Here is a 20,941-nt window from a genome sequence, read left to right as displayed (position 1 = left end):
AGCACAGGTGAGACGAAAACCAGCCAACCACAACCAAAACCTATCCCTTGAAGTCTAGAGGCCGGAGGCTCTGTCCTCCTTGATGCTAATTGCCTGGGTGCTTTTGGGCACTTCTCTGGGCCTCTCTACACTTCATCTAGAAAAGTCAGAGAGCTGGACAGCCCAGCTTTCAGTCCTTAATGGCTCTCCACCATGGTGCTTTCATCCCCCACCTCTGGGCTTCTGTTTCCATTAGGGTCATCCTTCCACACCTGGACTCCTTGAAGGCCACAGATTTGAGGTTAGTCTATTGGTCACTCTGGTGTCTCTGCATCTCTGAAGTCCCAGACATCACCCGAGTAATGTCATTGGTGCTCTGAGAACCAGGGACCACTACCACCACCGCCAACAACAACAGTAAGAGGCTGAGGCAGGGTTTGAATCCCTCTTAATGGGCTCTGTCCACTGCTATCTCTAGTCGTCTCCCCTGCACCATACACTGTCTAGGTGATGGGGATAAAAGACAAAAAGAATAGAACTCCTATCCTCAAAGAGCTTACGTTCTAAGATGGGAGGGAAGAACAACACAGACCAAAATATAAGCGTCCACAGAGTTTATACAGAACAACTATGAGATGATTGTGGGCAGGTCGTCCTCAAGGCTGAAAGGGACAAGACAGTGAGAGGGAGAACATTCTATCAGGGGTGGTGGCCAGTGCTGACATCTGCCCAGCACAGGGTGCTAGGCCTTAACTGGCTGGCCAGCCCCTTGTGCTTTCCAAAGGGCATCCTTGTAGACAAAACACCTGCTGAATGGGAGTCCATTCAGGGCCTGGGATACATAGTTCTAAACTGCTGCCATTTTCTAAGGGTAGAACCAATTGGTATTCGGAATGCTAACACAGAGGCTGGGTGATTTTCTATTACAAGACCAGGAATGCAGACCGGGATTCTGAGCCAAGAGGGATCACTCCCCTCATGCAACAGCCCTCCCGCTCCCATATTGTGAAACACGGTCCCTTGCACAACGTTAACCCACTACCCACTGAGGAGTCCTTTGGCATATTAAAAATGATTTATGGTGAAATAAAACAGGTCATGATTCTAGGCTCTGGAAGAGATCTGGGAGCTCCCTTAGCCCTGTGGGCCCCTACCTGTGGACTGTGGCCACATTAAGCAGTGCTAGTTTGATATTTGTTTAGCATCAACAAACTTATCTATAACATTTGGTGGTGCCATAGATAGAGCAGTGGGACTGGATCCAGGAAGACCCAAGCTCAAATCTGATCTCAACTCTCTAATCACCTCTGGATAAGTCACTGAACCTTGGCCTGCCTCAGTTTCCTCTTCTGTAAAATGAGGATAATAATAGCATCAACCTCCCAGGGCTGACGAACAAATGAGATAATGGATGGGAAGTGCTTTGCACATCAATATCGATTGGGATTTGACCTCCAACCGCGATGTTGGGTCTCTGCCTTAGGTGTGGGATGAGTTTGGGAAGTTAGTTATTACTCTGGCATGAAGGTTCTGAATGGTTTTCACTGGATTGCCACTTTAAAAACAAAATGAAGCATGTCACATTTTGCTAGCTCTTTGAAAAAAAACCAAGGTTTTATTTAAAACCTACATGAACCATTCTCTTTTTCTTCCATCCTACATAGTCTTCTTCTTTTATAAGTTAGTATTTCTCTAACTTTCTCTCCCTCCCTCTCCTTCTCCCTCCCTCTCTCCCTCTCTCCCTCCCTCCCTCTCTCTCTCTCTCTCTCTCTCTCTCTCTCTCTCTCTCTCTCTCTCTCTCTCTCTCTCTCTCACCAACCCCCTTCAAAATCATGAGGTAAAGGCCTAATTGTCTAAGAGGAGAGAGAACTTTCTAAATGGTATCTGGAGTATTTCAGTCCAAAGTTTTAATTATCATTATCTTTCCATTCTCACCTCTTTGAGAATAGACAGTGAGTAAATGAGGAGTAATTTCAAAAACCAATATTGGTCCAGACAACAGATATTACAGCCCTCCTCCTCCCTGGCTAAGATGGGGCAGAATATGCCCGATACTCTATAGGTTGGTGGCTTTGATTTGACAACTTTTCCTTTTGTAGTAGTGCTATCTTGAGATTTTAACTGGGGGGGGGGGCGGAGAAAGGAAGGAGGAAGTGGGAAATACCCAGAAATCCTCATTACGTAAATAAAAGACATCGAGGATGTAGCAGGGAGTAGGGTAAAGGCTACCGCCTCCACAGTCAGAGACCTTTGATTTAAACCCCAAAGTCTTATCACCTGATCCTCCCCACCTTCCTGACCTGGCAAAGCACTGAACGTTCCAAGGGCTCAGCTTTTCCAAGGTGAGGGTTGGACCACCAGGCCTGGGGCACCAGCTCTTTCTACGTCTGCGAGCCGGTGAATCAAACATTTCCAAAGCCAACAAACAAAACCTGAAGCCCTTGCTGGTCAGTTGGAGAATAGCTGATGAATTGTGGTCCATGAATAGGATGGGTCACTGCTGACCTTATGGAATGGTAGTTAAGGGAGTCAGAGACATTTCAGAGGACTCGATGATTCTGAATTGATGCTGAGTGACATGAATGGGACCAAGAGAAGAATATTCGCAATGACTTTAGTAATGGGAACAAGAGCCAGGCTGGAAACTGTCCCATCTCTGATTAATTGTGATGACCAATCTGGGTCCCAGCTGGTCAGTCACCCCGGGCTTCTTCTCAGTCAAGAGGCAGGAGGATGAACAGGTGCTTGCACCCCTTCCATCTCAGCTGTAATCACTCTGGAAGTCAACTTCTCCTAACTGGTCTTTGATGCAAGAAAAGGTTCATAAACTGAGATATTGGAAAAGGGTCACTGCATTTTTAAAAAGGAAAGAGAGGAAGGAAGAGAGGGAGGGAGGGAAGGAGGAAGGAAGGAAAGAAGGAAGGAAGGAAGGAAGGAAGGAAGGAAGGAAGGAAGGAAGGAAGGAAGGAAGGAAGGAAGGAAGGAAGGAAGGAAGGAAGGAAGGAAGGGAGGGAGGGAGGGAGGGAGGAAGGAAGGAAGGAAGGAAGGAAGGAAGGAAGGAAGGAAGGAAGGAAGGAAGGAAGGAAGGAAGGAAGGAAGGAAGGAAGGAAGGAAGGAAGGAAGGAAAGAAAGGAGGGAGGGAGGGAGGGAGGAAGGAAGGAAGGAAGGAAGGAAGGAAGGAAGGAAGGAAGGAAGGAAGGAAGGAAGGAAGGAAGGAAGGAAGGAAGGAAGGAAGGAAGGAAGGAAGGAAGGAAGGAAGGAAGGAAGGGAGGGAGGGAGGGAGGGAGGGAGGAAGGAAGGAAGGAAGGAAGGAAGGAAGGAAGGAAGGAAGGAAGGAAGGAAGGAAGGAAGGAAGGAAGGAAGGAAGGAAGGGAGGGAGGAAGGGAGGAAGGGAGGAAGGAAAGAAAGAAAGGGGAGAAAAGGAAAAGAAAAAAAGAAGCACAATTTGAAGAAGATTTCCCTTGACCAGTTTGAAAAGGCTTGGTGTAAAAGTGAGCTTTGAACATTTTAACTCACAAAAATTCCATTTTAGGAATTTCCTGTTTCTCACCTATTTGCAAACCTCTGTGGAAAGGAAACCCTTCACCACTCCCTTGGTCCAAACTTCATCCACCCTGTATAGGAGACCTTGCTCTGCAGATGTGAAGATTATGTCCCAGGCTCTTATATATGAAACAGGTGAGAAGAATCTTCCCAATAACTGGGACTGCATGCAGATGTATGTTGGTCAGTAGAAACACACAGACACTCTCTATCTCTGTCTGTCTTTGTGTCTCTGTGTCTCTGTCTCTCCCCCTCCCTCTCTCTTCCTTTTTCTAACTCTCTGTCTCTTTCTCCTTCACCTCCTCCTCCCCTTCCCCTCATCTCTTTCCCTCTCCCTCTCATGGTTCCTCCCTCATTTTAAAAAGAATTCAAACATTTTCCTTAAGCTTTGAGCCCATGCTTCAGTGATTTTAAAATTTAACATTTGTTCCAAGGACAGAAAAGGCAGAGACAACTCAGTGTAATGGGAGGAACTCTGACCTTGGAGGGACGAAGTGGGCTCTGAGTCCAGCTCTGCTTCTTCCTAACTGGGTGACATGGTCACTTCCCTCTGGGCTTCACTATTACCTGTACTCCCCACCCCCACAACCCCGCCCCACCCAGGAAAAGGTGAGGAAGCTTGAGGCAGTGGAAAAGCCATTGGCTTGGAGTCAAAGGGCCATTTTTCTGCCCCCTTCTGCCTGTGTGACTTTGACTATGTTAGGTAACTGCTCTAGGCCCTCGCTTCTGAAAGTGTGGGTAATGACCCCATATGCGGTCTTGTAACTGAATGTGGGGGTGGAGAAAAATTTGGCAACAGTTAAAGGTTCTGTATACCTATTTATACCTATATATGTGGGGTCACAAAAAATGTCTCCGATGAAAAGGGGACACGAGTGGAAGAAGTTGAAGAAGCCCTGCTCTAGCCCTTCCTCATCTGTAAACGGAGACAGTTAAGTTGGATGAGCACAAAGGTCCCTTTCAGTTTTTTTTTTTTCGGTAAGGCAATTGGGGTTAAGTGACTTGCCCAGGGTCACACAGCTAGTAAGTGTTAAGTGTCTGAGGCCGGATTTGAACTCAGGTACTCCTGACTCCAAGGCCAGCGCTTTATCCACTGCGCCACCTAGCTGCTCCCCCTTTCAGTTTTAAATCCTCTGAGGGCATCAGACAAGGTGATATCTCAGGTCTTTTTCCAGCTTACAGCTGCTAGCAGTGGACAGAAACCCCTCAGTAGATCTGAGGGCTCACTTGGCTGGACACAGCCCAGTGATCTGGAAAGGATCATTTCAATGTCACTCAGGCTGTTTCTACAACAGTGACTGAGTCCTGACATCTCCCAGGAGAGCCCTCAGAGTCTGAATACTTCCTGAATACACAGGGTCCTGATTTAAAAAGCCAACAGTCCAAATGAACCCAACTGTTACTTGTCTTCTATCTACTGAGGACCAGAGGCTGGAAGGGGCCTGGGGCCCCTGACTCAGAAGCCAGCAAGTGCTCCTCCTCCCTCACCCGTCACTTCTGAAAGGTCAGGGTACCCCTGCACTTGTTGCTACAGGGCTTAATTATGTTTGGGGTAGCTCTTAGGGAGTAACAGGAAGAGATGATGTCAGAGGGAGGTAGTAGTCATGGCACGAACACTCCACAAACACTGACCAAAAATACCCTTCCAGTCACTGACAAAGCAGGAAACATTTTTCAGACATATACTATGATCCAGTCCCTGGGCTGGATGTTGAGGATCTCAAAGCAGAAATGAAAAGTGACCCGGCCCAATTCCTCTTCCTTCCCTTATATAAGTGAGAGCTCATAGTCTGCATAGGATGGCGAGCAGAGCAGACGCTTAGAGCGAGGAAAGGCTATACGGAGCAGCTCTGACAGGTGAGGCAGCCCAGTGACTAGCCCAAGGTGGCAGGCAGGGTATCCTTAGGGCCGGCCCTCCTCACTGCACCCATCTCTTGGTGTTTTTTCAGTGCTTGAAGTAAAAGCATCTAAACTGCAGTTTTTTGTTAAGCCACACGGTGGGTAACAATAACGACCGTGCTTTAAAATGGGTGGAGTTTCAGATATTCACAGGGTAGTCTATCTATTCAGAGCTGGAAGGGGCCATGTGCAGCATCTGGTCCAGGAATCCTGGATCTTTTTTATTCCATGGACCCCCAGGGCAGTCTGGTGATGCCCAGGGACCATTTCTCAAGGGCCTGTGTGTTTAAATTTGTGATTGAAGGAAATGCTAAATCAGTTACATGTTTGTGAAAAGAAAAAATGTGTGTGTGTATGTATGTATGTATGTATATATATATATATATATATATATATATATATATATTCCTATCCAAGTTCATAGATTCTCTGACAACCTCATTTTATAGACAAGGAAGAAACTGAAACCCAGGAAGTTTAAATGACTTGTCCAAGGTCACACATGTACTATGTGTGATAATACAACCAACTCACATGTGATAAAATAAGACAAATCCTGCTCAGATTCTTTGATTCAATCTTCACGTCTACCTTGGTGGGGAGAATCAGGCATTCTAATCTTGATTTTACAGAGGAGGAAACTGAGGCTGAGCCAGAGGAAGGGGCTTGCCCCTAGTTACATTTCCAGTGTACTAAGTGTCTGAAGAAATCTGGATGCTCCTCTTTCTACCACACCATCCTGTCTGAACTTAGTTTGTCTTTGGAACATAATATAGGAGTGGGTTAGGGAGGGAAATCTGTATCCCATGGCCATGAATTTATGGAAATGACTGGAGGTTGTTCATGCACAAGTAAAGAAACAAGTGTTCATGAAGATCTGCGCTCTAAATAAAACACTGCCTAGTTGACGATCTGATTTTCCTTTTTTAAAAGTATGTATTCAGCTTAGAATACCAAGGACTAATAGACACACCCAAGGACCACTTCATTAAAAAAAACTGCTTAGAAGAAAATATAAATTCACTGTTTTACATACTGTCCTCTTGGTTCTTTGTACATGGACCGTTTCTATTTGTGACTGTGAATTTCAAAATAAAAAAGAGAAAGATAGTGGAAAAGAAAGAGGGAGCAGGGGGTTCAGTGAACTGTGTGCTAAGACTCCTTCCTCCATGTGTAGCTGCAGCAGCTCAGCTCCAGCGCCCCTGAGACTGCCTGAACAGAGGCCTCCCCCACCGGCTGGCTACAAGGACACTAGAGAGCATCCTGTGGTTCTGCCTCCCTTAGGAAACTGCCCTTGTCTGACCGAGTCCACGTGAGATTGGTCAGACCACAGAGGAAAGGGGGGAGTGGTGTCTCCGGGAAGGGGGAAACCCTGCAGAAGTGTTTGGAGCTCTCGGACAGAGAGGGTTCATAGACAGAAGGGGCTTCTCTGGCTTAGACTCCCGGGCCGCCGGCTGCTAGAAGCCAGCCCAATCCCACGTCCACCTGAGGGAAGCAAGCTGGGCCCCTGAGGACCACTCATTCGTCCCAACCCCCGACGCCTGGTTTCACCGGCAGGAGGCTCCCTCAGATCCCTGTTGCGGGGTTGGGCTGAGGCCAAAACGTGCGGCGCCGGGAGAGTGTCGGAGAACTAGACGGGGAGTTAGAGGCAGTCGTGGGTTCGACTCCTACCTCTGACCGTTATAAATCCCTCTTTATCTGAGACAAGTTTCTCGTGGGGAATGATAGCGTGACGTTGGGTTGTCACTAAAGGAGGATGCTCATATCTGCCTCATCATCCGAGGGTTGCCGTCAGTGGCAAATGAGATAAGAGAAACAGCGTAGTTTGTATCCTGGGGAGTCAGGGGGCCTGGGGCTCAAATCTTCCCTGTGACGCGCACTGGGTGGCCGGTCTGGCCCTCAAATGTCCTCGTATGTAAAAATGGGGCCAGGGCGGGGTGGGGGGGGGAGAGGAGTGGGCCTCTGAGATCTCTGACCCCGGAAAGCAGGGTCTACATACATGCTTGTTGCTGAGTCTTACAATGTGAGTTGGAAGCCCAAAAAGTTTCTTGGGTTGAGAGAATGCCACACATCTCGAGACTGAGAGGGCTGCCCGTATGGGGTAAGGAGAAGAGACACACACACACACACACACACACACACACACACACACACACACAGAAAGAGAGACAGAGACACAGAGAGAGACACAGAGAAAGAGACAGACAGACAGACAGAGGGAGAGAGGGGGAGAGAGAGACAGAGACAGAGAGACAGAGGGAGGAAGAGAGAAAGAAGAGAAGAGAAGAGAAGAGAAGAGAAGAGAAGAGAAGAGAAGAGAAGAGAAGAGAAGAGAAGAGAAGAGAAGAGAAGAGAAGAGAAGAGAAGAGAAGAGAAGAGAAGAGAAGAGAAGAGAAGAGAAGAGAAGAGAAGAGACAGATCGCTTTAAGCAACAACTGATAATTTTGTGCTCCCCTCGGCAAGAGGACGATGAGACATCTCCCCATCCTCTCCCTCCCTCCTTTTCTCTCCCGCCCCATATATCCACCCAGAGTCAGGCACACTGGTGAGGACCCAACCCGACCTGCCCTTTCCCAGCCGGGACCTACCAACAAGGGGGACCAGCAGGCGGACAGGACGCACATTATTCCCATGAGCTGGATGACCGTCTCGGTGGTGATCCTGCCCCACTGCGCGCCCACCTGGGCGGCCGTGGCCTTGGCCCGGCAGCGGGACACCAGCGCCTTGATGGTGGCCAGGTTGCAGACGAAGGTGACAGCCAGCGCCGTGAGCCCCAAGAAGGCAAAGGTGGAGGCGAAGAAGAGGTTGCCGCGGCTGTGCGCCGAGCGGGTCCCGTTGACGCCGCGCTCTCCCGTGCTGATGAAGCACCAGGTCCCGGGCCACTGGAGGGTGTAGTGGCCCACGCCGGCCACGGGCAGCAGGGCGAAGGCGAAGCCCAGCAGCCAGACGGCCAGCAGCACGGCGCGGGTGGCCCGCGTCTTCATGTGGCTGGCGTACCAGTGCGGCGCGCGGATGGCCAGCGTCCGCTCCACGGCCATGGCGCTGGCGATGAAGAGGGGGCAGAGGCCGAACATGGTCATGCTGAGGCCGAAGTAGGAGCACAGGTGGCCCTTCGGGTCGAGCTCCTGCCAGGGCCGCTGGGACAGGTAGACTGCGACCACCACGGGGCTGGTGAGCAGCTGGCCCACCAGGTCGGTGAGCGCCAGGCCGCCGATGCACAGCAGGAAGGACTTCTTGCGCTTGCTCTCCCTGCGACGGTAGCTGCGGGACACGAGCAGCATGGCGAGCGCGTTGCCCACGATGCCCGTGATCATCATGGTGAGGGAGTAGGCCACCGACACGGAGCCGCACGCGTCGGCGCCCAATGAGCCCGTGCCGTTGGCCCCCGGCGGCGCGACCGGCTCGGCCCCCCACGTGCCCGGGTACGAGTGGTTCAGGCGTCTGCAGAAGGGGGGAGCCCCGGGGGCGCCCGTGCCGCCCGCCGGCTCCTTCATGTCGCCTTCGTGGCCCGCAGCAGCCGCGGCAGGGGCAGGGCCAGCCGTCCGGGGACGCGCAGCGGCAAAAGGCCAGCGGTGGCCGCTTCTAGGGCCCCCCTGCCCGCCATGGTGCCCGGCGCCGCCGCTGCCCCGGCTCCCCCGAGCTAGCTTGCTGAAGCCGCCGCCGCCGGGGCGCGCTGCGGGGTCCCCACACCGGCCACTCTCTCAAGGGCGCCGTGCCGTCCGCGCCCGCCCTGCGCGCCGGTCTCCAGCTCCGGCGGAGAAGCCGGAGTCCGGCCCCCGTCTCTCTATAAGGCCGAGGGAGGCGGGGCGCCCCAGGGCGCAGGGAGGAGGCGGCCCCTAAGACTCCGCGCCCCACTTGGCAGCCGGAGAGCAGGCTGCTGGAGCACAGGGGGGCAGGATTCCCCGAGGACTCCCCTCGGCGAGGGAGCCCACCAGCGCCAGCGCTGCTTCCCTGCCACCCTGCGCTGTCAGGCTCCCATGCTCCCTCTCTGGGCGCTCTCTACAGCGCCCTGGGGACCCGAGGATCTCCCACTGCTCGTCGGAACCTGGAGAAGCCGAGCCAAACCTCGCTCCCCGCTCCCCGTCTCCTCCACTCCCTCCTTCCAGGAGATACAATGAGCGTCACCTCCCGGGAAGGTGGAGAGCGAATCGCTCTGGGAGAAGCTGTGGGGAGGGGCACCGTTCGCTAGCCTGGAAAGGCGGAGAGGAGTAGGCTAGGACTAGGACATGAGAGCTCCAGCTGAAATCTGGGGGACACGCCCCTGTCTCCATTCCCCACCAGAAAGGGATAGACGCATGGCGTTGGCGCAAGTGGAAACGGAAGATCCCGTGTGGAAGCAGCTTGGGTGAGCCGGCACGCGTGCCCGGGGCAAATCCCCCGAAGAGGCTCTGAGGGGGGAGGGTGAGGAGGAGGGCGGTCCTTCTGTCTGATCTGGCAGTAGAGCCGTGGAGTTCAACATCCTGTTTTACAGATAATAATAAGAACGGACACGCAAAGTTGTAAGGTTTACCAAGAGCTTTGCACTGTCACTTTCCTTATCCTCACAACTACCTTAAAAGGTAACTGTTATTAGCCCTATTTTATAGGTGAGGAACCCGAAGCAAACAGAGGTTAGATGATTTACCCAGGGTCACACAGCTGGTGTCTGAAGCAAAATTTGAAATCGGGTCCATCACTCTATGCACTGAGCCATCTAGTTACTTACAGATGAGGCCCAGAAACTTGCCCAAGGTCACGCACTTAGTGCGTGAGGAGAGATTCGAACAGAGATCCCCTCCTATTTCATTTTCCTTTGGGTCCTAAATAATGTGGGGAGCTTCAGGTTTCAAAACCTACATACCCAACATGGAGATCCAAAACATGATTCCTTGGGACCGATGCTCCAAATCTGGCAAGCGAGGAAGAGCCCAGTCGGGCACCTTCTTAGGTGGGGCAACGCATCAAGAAAGCAGGAATACTTGAGACGAACTTCCAAAGTTCATTTTTCTTCACATCAGATAGAGGAGAAAGGTAATCAGAACATCATAGATTTAGAGCAGGAATGAACGAACCTTAGATTTCTCTCATTTTACAATCCAGGAAAAGAGCCCAACGTCATTCAGGTAAAAACTGGCAGGGCTGGGATTGGATTCCCATGTCCTTGGATTCCCAAACTGCCTTTCTTTCCGTCTTTGTTGTTGTTATTGAGTCTGACAGACTCTTCCTGAGCCCATTTGGGGTCTTCTTGGCAAAGATACTGGAGCGTTTTGCCATTTTCTTCTTCAGCTCATTTCACAGAAGTGTAAACTGAGGGTTAAGTGATTTACCCAGCGTCACACAGCTAGTAGTTCCTGAGACCAGATTTGAACTAAGGAAGATGAGTCTTTCTGACTTCAGGCTCTGCACTCTATCTATTGAGCTACCTAACTTCCCTTTAAAAAAAGTATAATTAGTAGGACCAGGCAACTGATTGGATGTGAGAAGCAAAGTGGGAAGTTTTTGTTGTTTAGTTGTTTTCAGTCATGTCCACTTTTGGGGTTTTTTTGGCAAAGTTACTGAGGGGGTTGCTATTTCCTTCTTCAACTCATTTGACAGATGAGGAGACTGAGATAAACAGGGTTAAGTGACTAGCCCAGAGTCACACAGCTACTAAGTGTCTGAGGCTGAGTTTGAATTCAGATCTTCCTGACTCCAGGCCCAGCATTTTATCCATTCTTGCCAGCTACATGAGATTAATTATCCCTTTAATGGGATTTGGGTGATCTCTGTATCCGTCAGTTCATTTCCTTGAATGATTGCCTTTTTTTTTTTTTTTTTTAGTGAGGCAATTGGGGTTAAGTGACTTGCTCAGGGTCACACAGCTAGAAAGTGTTAAGTGTCTGAGGCCAGATTTGAACTCAGGTCCTCCTGACTCCAGGGCCGGTGCTCTATCCACTGTGCCACCTAGCTGCCCCAATGATTGCCTCTTGTAAGTAAATTAATTTCCTATTTAGATGTAAAGAGTAGTTCCGGAGAACACCTACTTCTGTTTCCCCCAGATGCCCCGTGGGCTCTTTGCTTAGATGTCACACCTACCTAGCCTGACTGACAGCTGATCATTGGCAGCCAATCCTGTTCTGAGGGAAAGGAGAAACCCCACGAAATGAAGCGTTTACTTCTCTCTCGAAGCTGCTTTAAATCACAGCTCACCTGTATCTTTTTTGCCTGGATCTCTGGGGAGTTTGTCATGCTAGGCTGGGTCGTTTCTCAGCTTTATTTCTTTGTTGTGGTGGTGAAATAATGGACCTTCACAGTATGTAGATAGTATTTTATAGGAAGGAACAGAGGCTTGAAGCTTAACAAGTAAATTCCCAGCAAGTCTTCAGATGTGTCCTCATTTTAAAAAGCACAAAATGGGGGCAGCTAGGTGGCGCAGTGGATAGAGCACTGGCCCTGGAGTCAGGAGGACCTGAGTTCAAATCCAGCCTCAGACACTTGACACTTACTAGCTATGTGACCCTGGGCAAGTCACTGAACCTTCATTGCCCCTACCTAAATGAATGATTAATTAATTAATTTAAAAGTACAACAAATAAAACATTCAAATCCACCTCCCTCAGAGCCTTTAGGGCCTTGAAATTAGTCTTGTATTTGGCAAATTGTTATTCTAATATAATGGAAGTATTTTCTTTTCCTTCAGTAGAATAACATTTGGTACAAGAGGCCGGGATACAGAAACTCCCTCGAGAAGCATTGGATTAAAGCACATTAAAGTTTTGTTTCCATGGTGTGCTACTGAGGTTATATCTTCTACTGAAAATGAGCAGTCTGGAGTTTTCTCTGACAAGGAGACCAGCACCGGGAAGCTTTCTGGGTCAGGAGAAACTTGGGCCACTTCCCTTTTCTGATCCCCTGCCTAGGTGGCTTTGTTCCTTCTCTGCCCCAAGTGGCCTCCCAGAGCCCAGGGCACCTACAATGCACTGGGTCACCGTGTAAGTTCCTTCCATGCTCCCTGACTAGTGTGGCCTCTGGCATTCCAAGACTATGTCGCCAAACTTGCTGAATTTCATCAAGGTACAGCCTTCTCTCACTTTCTTCTCCTTTTTACGGCTTCCTCTAGGACCTTCCTCTGCTTCCCAGGCTGACACACTCTGTCTTTCTAGGTCAGGAACTGAACTCTCCCTTGGATTGAAGATCGGGGGCCATTCCACATGCCATCTGGCACACAGTGTGGTTTATAATTGCTTAGTTTGTTTGGTCTGGACCTTTGTTGGGGAAACAGGAAGACCTGGGTTCGAATCCTGCCTCAGGCACTGTGTTACCCTGGGTAATCACTGCCTTTCTGAGCCTCAGGTTCCACTTCTGTACAATGGAGCTGAGAATAACTAACTCCTTCCTCACAGGGTGGTTATAAGGATCCCCTGAGAGGCCTGAGGAGCACTTTGAAAAGATGGTAGCTGTGATGGTGATGGCCATGGTGATGGTGCATCCTCCATCTTCATGGGGACCTCCTCCAAGCACACAGGTAAGCAGTTCTCTGAAATTTGGGGTTTTAGAATCAGCTGCCTCCTGGGCACATGCACACATGCAAGTCGGAGCCTGGGGAGAGTGAAGGGGTTGGTCCAGGTCCTGGTAACTCGTGTTGCTGCCCATCAGAGCTAATTAAAATCACTAGTTAGCATGTATCTAGTGCTTTCCTAGATCATTTCACTTTATTCTCACAACAACCCTAGGAGGCAGGTGCAATTATTACCCCCATTACACAGATGAGGAAATCGAGGCTGGCAGAAGTGAAGTGACTCGAGCCATCGGCTGGGCATCGAAGGACAACTTCTACCAGTCGGCTAGCATCCGCGTTCCTCCCTTGTTGCGTTTTAGGAGCACTGCTTGGCGTTTTGTTGGTTTTTAACACAGGGAGGGAGGTACGTGCTGCTGTCTGTTTACTTCTCTATACCTCACGTGGACGAGATTTACCCGGAAAAGCGACCAGAGGGCTCCGGGGGCTTTGCCTTTGGGGCTTCATCCTTGGGCACTTTTCTCTCAGTGAAGGATGAGCCGCATTTCTCCGAGACAATAGCACCACCTAGCGGTCTTTCGGCTAATCGCAGACTGCTGCTGTCCGGGATTTCTGAGAGGGCCACCCAGAGGAATCGCGGATCATTCCAGCCTCGACCAGCTTCTACAGCTTCCAGGGCGCACTACCCAAGCCTGAAGGCAGCCTAGTTTTTAAAGAAGGCTGGTGAAATGTTGACATTATTCCAAGAACTCCATTCAAATCAATTGCTGTTGGCCGGATAGCCTCCGAGGTTCCTTCCCACTGGACGCCTATGAGCCGGTGAATTCCATTAATGGGGTGCCTACTCTTTTCAAGGCACTGTGCTAGGTAGTCGCCGACCGTGGACTGGAATGGTGCAGAGCCAAGAGGCCCGGCTTCGCGTCCTTCCTCGGACACTTCTTCCCAGCTGTTTCACTTCCTCAGTTTCATCATCTGACTTCGCAAAACCAGCCCTACCCTCGATCGACTTATATTCTCCTGGGACCGAAGCAACAAGGTCACGGAGGAGTAAATATCAGATGCATTAAAAAGAAAACAAAGGGATTTCAGGGAGGCAGGAGTGGGTAATGAGCTGGCCTAGGAGCCAGGAAGATATGGATCGGCAGGTGGAGTCCCAGACAGCTCTCTAACTATAAGTCACTGGGTCAGTGCCAGTCTGCTTAGGAGTTTCCTACTCACAAGTCCAATGAGAGAGAGACACAGGCACACACACACACACACACACACACACACAGAGACACAGAGAGAGAGAGAGAGACAGAAAGAGAGAGGCAGAGAGACAGAGGGAGGGAGGGAGAGAAAGAGAAAAGGAAGGAGGGAGGGAAAGAGAAAGAGAGGGAGGGAGGAAGATACTGGAGATGGGTCCAGTCAAATATTTAAGTAAAGACAGAGAAGTAAGAGGTAAGAGTTTGGCAAACCCATTAGTATAACCAAGCTAATAAAGAAGAAGGTAGATTCCCCTGGGAAGATTTTTACAGGAAAGTGTATCCAAGAATGCATGGGATTTCTGTATTGTCCAAAAGAAGGGTGAAGCCATTTCCAATCCAGGAGTTTTTACTGCTTCCCATCCACCTGGCATCAGTTCAGCCAGCTGACACTAAATATGTAAGATTTAGTTAAAGTTATTGAGTTGCTATTATAGAATTTACAAATCTTGATTCCACCCCTCCAACAGCTCTGGCATCCGTCCTCTTCTCTCCACTCACTCAATCACTACCCTAAGCACCATCACCTCCTCCCCTTTCACACGGCCTATTGCAGTAGCTTCCTCATTGGTCTCCTGACTTCTAATCTTTTGCATCTTCAAATTATGCTTTACACAGTTGCCAAAAGAATCTTTCCAAATTGCAGGTCTGATGATATCGTTCTCAAGAATCTTCAATAGCTCCCTATTGCCCCTGGAGGAAAAAATCCAAACTCCTTCACTTGGTATTCAAGGATGTCCACTATCAGTCACCCACCTGATGTCTAGACTTATTTCTTGTTCCTGCTATTCTGCCTTCCAACAAAACTGGCCTGTTTTCTGGTTCCTGAATGTGGCCTTTGCTTTCCCTCTTCCCTTCATGCTTTTGCATTGGCTGAGCCCTCATGTGAGTTCAGCATTGGCTGTGCAATTTTGAACTGCATAGCTGCTCCTACTCCCAGAAAGGGAAGCATATTAATGGCCAGTTTTTCGTTTTGTAAACAATACACTCACCCCGTTGTGCCCAAGACAGGGTTTTGTACTCTGTGGGTGCTCGACTAATATTGACAATGTTAAGCTTAATGGGGGAGGGGGGCAGAAGAGAGGGAAAAAGGTCATAAAGGACAGTGGAAAGAGAGCCAGGAGTAAACTTCGAGTCTCCTGCTTCTAGCCAAGTAGTCTGTCAGTCGTTCATGCTTCCTTCCTTAGTGACCAAATAGATCCTGGCTGTGACAGGCAGGCAGAGATGCAGAAAGAACAGTTGCTGCCATCTGTTTGCTCACTTTGCTTGGTTATTAGCAGCAAAATGTCCCTGGACATTGAAGTTTGGATGGCTGGTGACCAGCTGCATGACTTGGGTAATTAACCACTGGCTCCCAGTATTGGGTAACCTAAATGGCTCTGCAAGGAACTGGATGTTCACCATTTGGCAAATGTAAGTTCCTTAAGAACAGAGACTGTGTTCATTTTTTATCTTTGTATCCTACTGACCTCCCAGAATTCCAGGCACTCTGAATTCGTACTTGATGACTGTCTGGGACATCTATAGCATTCACATGTTCAGCTGGGCCAATTCAGGGAATCCCACCCAATCACCGGCTCTTCTTCCTCCCGATGACTGGCTGGTGCTAACCACCATCTCAGTGACCTGAGAAGGGATCTAATAAGGATGGGCCACAAAGATGAAGTCTCAACCAACAGGTACTCACAGTATCTGAAAGGATCAATTGAACATTGTCTCAGATTTCAGGAAAACTGTAAGATTCAGATCCCTAGTCATCTGGCAGCATCCTTCAGCCTCAGCCACTGGCCTGGGAAACAGCCTTGACATCTATAACAGTACATGAATGGCAAACCCCTGTTAAGGCTAAAATTCTAGCTAGTCTGTCTAAAATATCTAATGAGTGTTTGCCAATAACTTATAAGCTTTAGCAAGAGTTAGACTTTTAAGCATTTATTAAGGAGAATAAGAATTTGGTAAAGAGAGAAAGGCCTACATTCATCTATCTATTAAAGGGAGAGCGCCTTTCTATCTCCCTTCTCCGCCAGCGTCCACAGGGAAGAAACAGTCAGAGCGCCAGGCTCCCCCTTCTTCCTCCCACTAGCAAACGTCACTTCCTGACACCAGAGAAAAGACCTTCACCTCATGGGTGGAGCTTTGCTACAGTAAGTCTCCAGCAGGTGGCGTCATTCCAATCGTTACATCCCTCCACACTTGCTTTCCTCCCATATATGTTTTTCTCTGTTGTCTGGGCAGAATATTCTATCACAATGTACCTGGGGTTTGGTAAATGTTCAGACCATACACAATGGAGAAGCCCCTTCCTGGAGATGTCAGGCACCTGCTTTTGAGAATATGGTGTTGGCCTACCTTGTGGTGGGGAGCAGTCTCTTTCTTTTGATTGTGAGACTGGAAGTTCTGGGTCTCTAAATCTACCTGCCTGAATCTCTCTCTCTTTTCCTCTCTCTTTCTCTCTTTCTCTCTCTCTCTCTCTCTCTCTCTCTCTCTCTCTCTCTCTCTCTCTCTTTGTCTCTCTCTCTCTCCTCTCTCTCTGTCTCTCTCTCTTTGTCTCTCTCTTTGTCTCTCTCTCTCTCTCTCTCTCTCTCTCTCTCTCTCTCTTTGTCTCTCTCTCCTCTCTCTCTGTCTCTCTCTCTTTGTCTCTCTCTTTGTCTCTCTCTCTCTCTCTCTCTCTCTCTCTCTCTCTCTCTCTCCCCCCCTCTCTCTCCCTCTCTCTCTCTCTCCTCTCTCTCTCTCTCTCTCTCTCCTCTCTCTCTCTCCTCTCTCTCCCTTTTCTCTTTCCCTCCCTCTCTCTTCCTCCCCTTCCCCCCATCTGAGGACCACCTTCCTCTCCATTTAGGCACCATGGCCCTAAGAAATGGGCTTGAGGGGCAGCTAGGTGGTGCAGTGCATAGAGCACCGGCCCTGGAGTCAGGAGGACCTGAGTTCAAATGCGGCCTCAGACACTTAACACTTACTAGCTGTGTGACCCTGGGCCTACATCAGCACGGACACACTGTAGTAAACCTCTGTTAGTCCTGTTGTCATAAAGATTTTTTTAACTCAAATATAGAAGTGTTGCATTCATCCCTATTGAGCTCCCTATTTTTAGTTGTGGTTCTCCATTAGCTTTGCCAACGACATGCCCTGTTCTAGCCAGGACAATGATTCACTCAGTGTTATTATTATTACTTTTAAAAAATGAGATCATGTAGAATATTAGAAAGAGAGCTATCTTATTCCATTCAATCCATCATTCTTCTCAGTGAAATTTTTGGATTCTGATCCTCATCCAATGTGTCAACAATCATGCAGCCAGTTTTGTGTTTTCTGAAACATTAACAAGAATACCTTCTACACCCTGATCTAAGTTTGATAAATGTATTGGCCTGGACAGGGCTTATCCCGGGTGCCTGGTATACTCCACTCCCACATCCAAGTTGACTGATCAATTTGATCTGGCTTTTACCACCATGCAGTCAACATATATTCTTCTTCTTCTTTTTTTTTTTTTTTTTTTTTTAGTGAGGCAATTGGGGTTAAGTGACTTGCCCAGGGTCACACAGCTAGTAAGTGTTAAGTGTCTGAGGCCAGATTTGAACTCAGGTCCTCCTGACTCCAGGGCCGGTACTCTATCCACTGCGCCACCTAGCCGCCCCCCACATATCTTCTTATCCCAAGCTGACATTCTTCTTAATGTGACATGCCTTCTTAATGTAAATACACTTTGTTTGTAGAGCCACACTTAGCAGTCTAATGACCTCCACCAGGCAGGTCTGACATGAACGCCAGCGCTCCAAAAAGCCAGAGAAAGAAGACACTGTGGACTGTAGTTATGAGAGCTTCATTATCTGCAGATGATCATCTGAACAGAGTGGATGAGATCGCCAAGGGAATGGAGGCAAAAAAAAAAAAAAAAAAGAAAAGAAAAGAAAAAAGAAAAAAAAAAAAAGATGGGGCGGGGGCAGCTAGGTGGCGAAGTGGATAGAGCACTGGCCCTGGATTCAGGAGGACCTGAGTTCAAATCTGGCCTCAGACACTTCCTAGCTGTGTGACCCATGGCAAGTCACAACCCTCATTGCCCTGCCAAAAAAAAAAAAAAAAAAAAAGATGGGGCTATGACTGTGACATGAAGAACTAGAAAAACGGATGGAGGAACAGTTGGGCAGATAAGAGGACCAGGAAAGCAGTGGCACAAAAACCCTGAGCGGATCCAGGAGGTGTTCAAGTGCCAAATGCAGAATTCAAGGTAGGGATGAGATTGAGAAAAGGCTATGAAAAGGACATGAACATTGCTACCCTTGGAGCCACATAGCAGGGTTAGAATGAAATGAGAAGAGGAAGTGGATTCTCCTGGAACTGGGAAATCAATCAGGTGATAGGGGGATATTTGTAGGTAGCAGAGGGAGCTGGTAGATAAGAGTTATTGGGTACTTCAAATTCCACTCCCTGGCAGTCACTGTGAGGACTATAGAGATAGGAAGACGATAATCGTCAAGACAATTTAGGGGAGTTAACTTGAAAATCCTGGTAGCAATCGGCACCTCCACTATAGAAAGAGAGAGCACAGAGCTGCACAAAATCCTATCCGACTGGGTCCAGACAAGCTGGCAGAGACAGCTGAGGAGGAGCCAAGTCTATCGATGAAATATTCTGACTTTGGAACTTGATTTCAGTTGAGGATAAGTTAAGAAAGATAAGGGGCCGGCCCAGATGCTGGAGGAATTGTAGATAAGAATGAATGAGTTATCATCCCCTGCTCCTCCATTTCTTCCTGTCTCTCTGATTCTTAGCACAGCTTCCTGCCTGGTCTCTGCCCATCTTTCTAGCCTGCTCTAGGCACTAAACTCTAGGGCCCCGTTTCCTCCTCTGGAAGATGAGTTGGCCTTCATGGTACCAGGAACCCCACTGGAGTTGTCCAAGTTGGAGACGCTTAATGAAGGAGCATTGGCAGCATGGTTTCATTCATCCTCTCCCTTGATTCTGGCTTCAAAGGAGTCTTCTGCCCCATCCACCACTCATTGTTCTCATGTCTTCCTTACCACCCACAAGGGGACTTAGGTCAACCAGCTGTTGTGTTGTCATTGCCCTTGCTCTGATCCCTTTTGCTTCCCAACTTGCCTATGTTCTTAATCCTTTACAATTTGACTCAGCTACCACTATTCTGACACTGGCCTCCCTGAGATGGTTATGAACGATGCTGGACACAACAATCTCATTCCCCAATCTCTTTGATCTCTCCTGACTGTTTCTACTGGACACAATACTTTCAGCTCCATACCACTTCTCAATCTCTTTTGATGGGGCCGTCCATTACCATCAGCCTATTAACAGCATCAAAATTCAAGGCTTCAAGAAGCTTCGAGTTCTTTCGTTTGTTTCCCACAACCCTGAGCTGGGTATTCCCATTTTACAAAAGATGAAACTGAGGCCGAGTGACCTGCCCAGGGTCACAGTGTCACCAAGTCTGAGGGGGGAAAGCTCCTCCTAAAAAGTGCTAGAACTCAACTTTGGAGTTAGCTGGAGAATCGAGGTGGAGTGGCAGAGGATGCCTATCACGGGCCTGGAAGACAGCCCATGCTGAGGCAGGTGGAAAAGGGAGGCAGGATCGCCAGCTAGAATGCCCAGTGGGATGCCCCATGCAGTACCCGAGGCCAGGAGGGTGCCGGGATTTTTAGAACATTCCACTTCAGACCAAGCGCCTAAGGAGGTTTTCACCCCTCCTCACCAAGCGCCACCTGATTGAGTGGGATCCTCTCAGGGGCCTCTTGGCCTCAAGTGGCTCCCTACCCCGACACACACCCTCCTCGTGTTGGTCTGACCAGGTGACAGCCCTGCCCACCTATGGTTTCCTATCTACCCCTAGGGAGCCAGCCCGGCCAAAGTCTCTGGTTCCCTTCACTACCAAACTCCAATCCCACCTCTCACAGGAGGGAGGGAGGCCATTCCTGGTCCCCAGGGCTGCCAGTGCCCACTCACTTCAATGTTCTCACACTGTTTATATACATGTGTAAGGAACTGTGATTTGGGGTTTCCATGACCCCATCGTGGCTTCTTCATGGTCAGACTGAAAAAGCCCCGCCTAGGAGCTCCCCCACACCCACGGGCCTGGCTAGATGATAATGGGGACAGCCCAGGGGGCTTCCTGTGGGAGAGGGAGAGGGACAGGGAGGAGCTGGCGTGTGGGGGACCTTCAGACAGAAGCAGCCGAGGTGGCACAGTTGGTTCTCCCTTGCAGGCTCTGGGTGGTGGCAGTTTTGTGTTGTTGGGGGGTGGGGCTGGCTGGCCTGGGGGTGTTTGGGGTTGGAGTCAGTTTTTGTAGCTGAGGCAGAGCTTGTTCGAGGTGGGGGGGGGGGGCGGCTTTTTACCCAGGTACGGGATGTGGGTCTTATCTTTCCCTTCCCCTATTCCCTTTCTCATTGTCCCTGGCTCTATTAACTTCACCTGTGTTGTAGATTTGTTTCCATTAATGAAACCTGATTTGTTTGTTGAAAAGGGGTCTATCATTTCCTGAACCCCAATATTATGGGGAGCCGCCCAATGAACTCTCCCCATACTAAATTTAGCCCATACACATGACATTCAAGTTATCTTCCCTATAAAAATCTAAGTTGCTTAAGGGCAAAGAAATCCTGCCCCCCCCCCACTGTGCCCCACCTTTTTTTGGGGAAGGGGAAGGCAGGTTTCCTTCTATATCCAGTGCTTAGCACAGTGCCTAGCACAAAATCAAATGCATGCTGACTAAATCAAAATGTGACATTTCAAAATGTCTAAGAGACAGAGAAGCGTAAACACAGAATTAGAATGAACCATTAAAATGCTAGCA

General features: G+C 49.2%; 1 protein-coding gene across 4 annotated transcripts in view; it reads right to left on the bottom strand.

Moving 5' to 3' along the window:
* PTGER3 (prostaglandin E receptor 3) overlaps positions 1-9,730 on the bottom strand; it is a 315,782-nt gene extending 306,052 nt beyond the window's left edge. For 2 of the 4 annotated variants that reach the window (XR_006356384.1, XM_044003603.1), the window contains exon 1: positions 8,010-9,707. Coding sequence is in view for 3 of the 4 variants with exons in the window: in XM_044003603.1 (XP_043859538.1) it covers positions 8,010-8,915 (906 nt within the window). In the remaining variant the exon portion in view is untranslated. Of the gene's footprint in view, positions 1-8,009 lie in introns of all 4 variants that reach the window. The other 2 variants (XM_044003605.1, XM_044003604.1) reach the window with 2 other exon arrangements.
* Positions 9,731-20,941: the final 11,211 nt, after the last annotated feature.

Source organism: Dromiciops gliroides, chromosome 4 (assembly GCF_019393635.1).
Source record: "Dromiciops gliroides isolate mDroGli1 chromosome 4, mDroGli1.pri, whole genome shotgun sequence".
In the NCBI taxonomy this organism is placed as follows: domain Eukaryota; kingdom Metazoa; phylum Chordata; class Mammalia; order Microbiotheria; family Microbiotheriidae; genus Dromiciops; species Dromiciops gliroides.
Note: the sequence above shows the minus strand (reverse complement) of the source record. Positions and strands in the feature narration are given on the sequence as shown.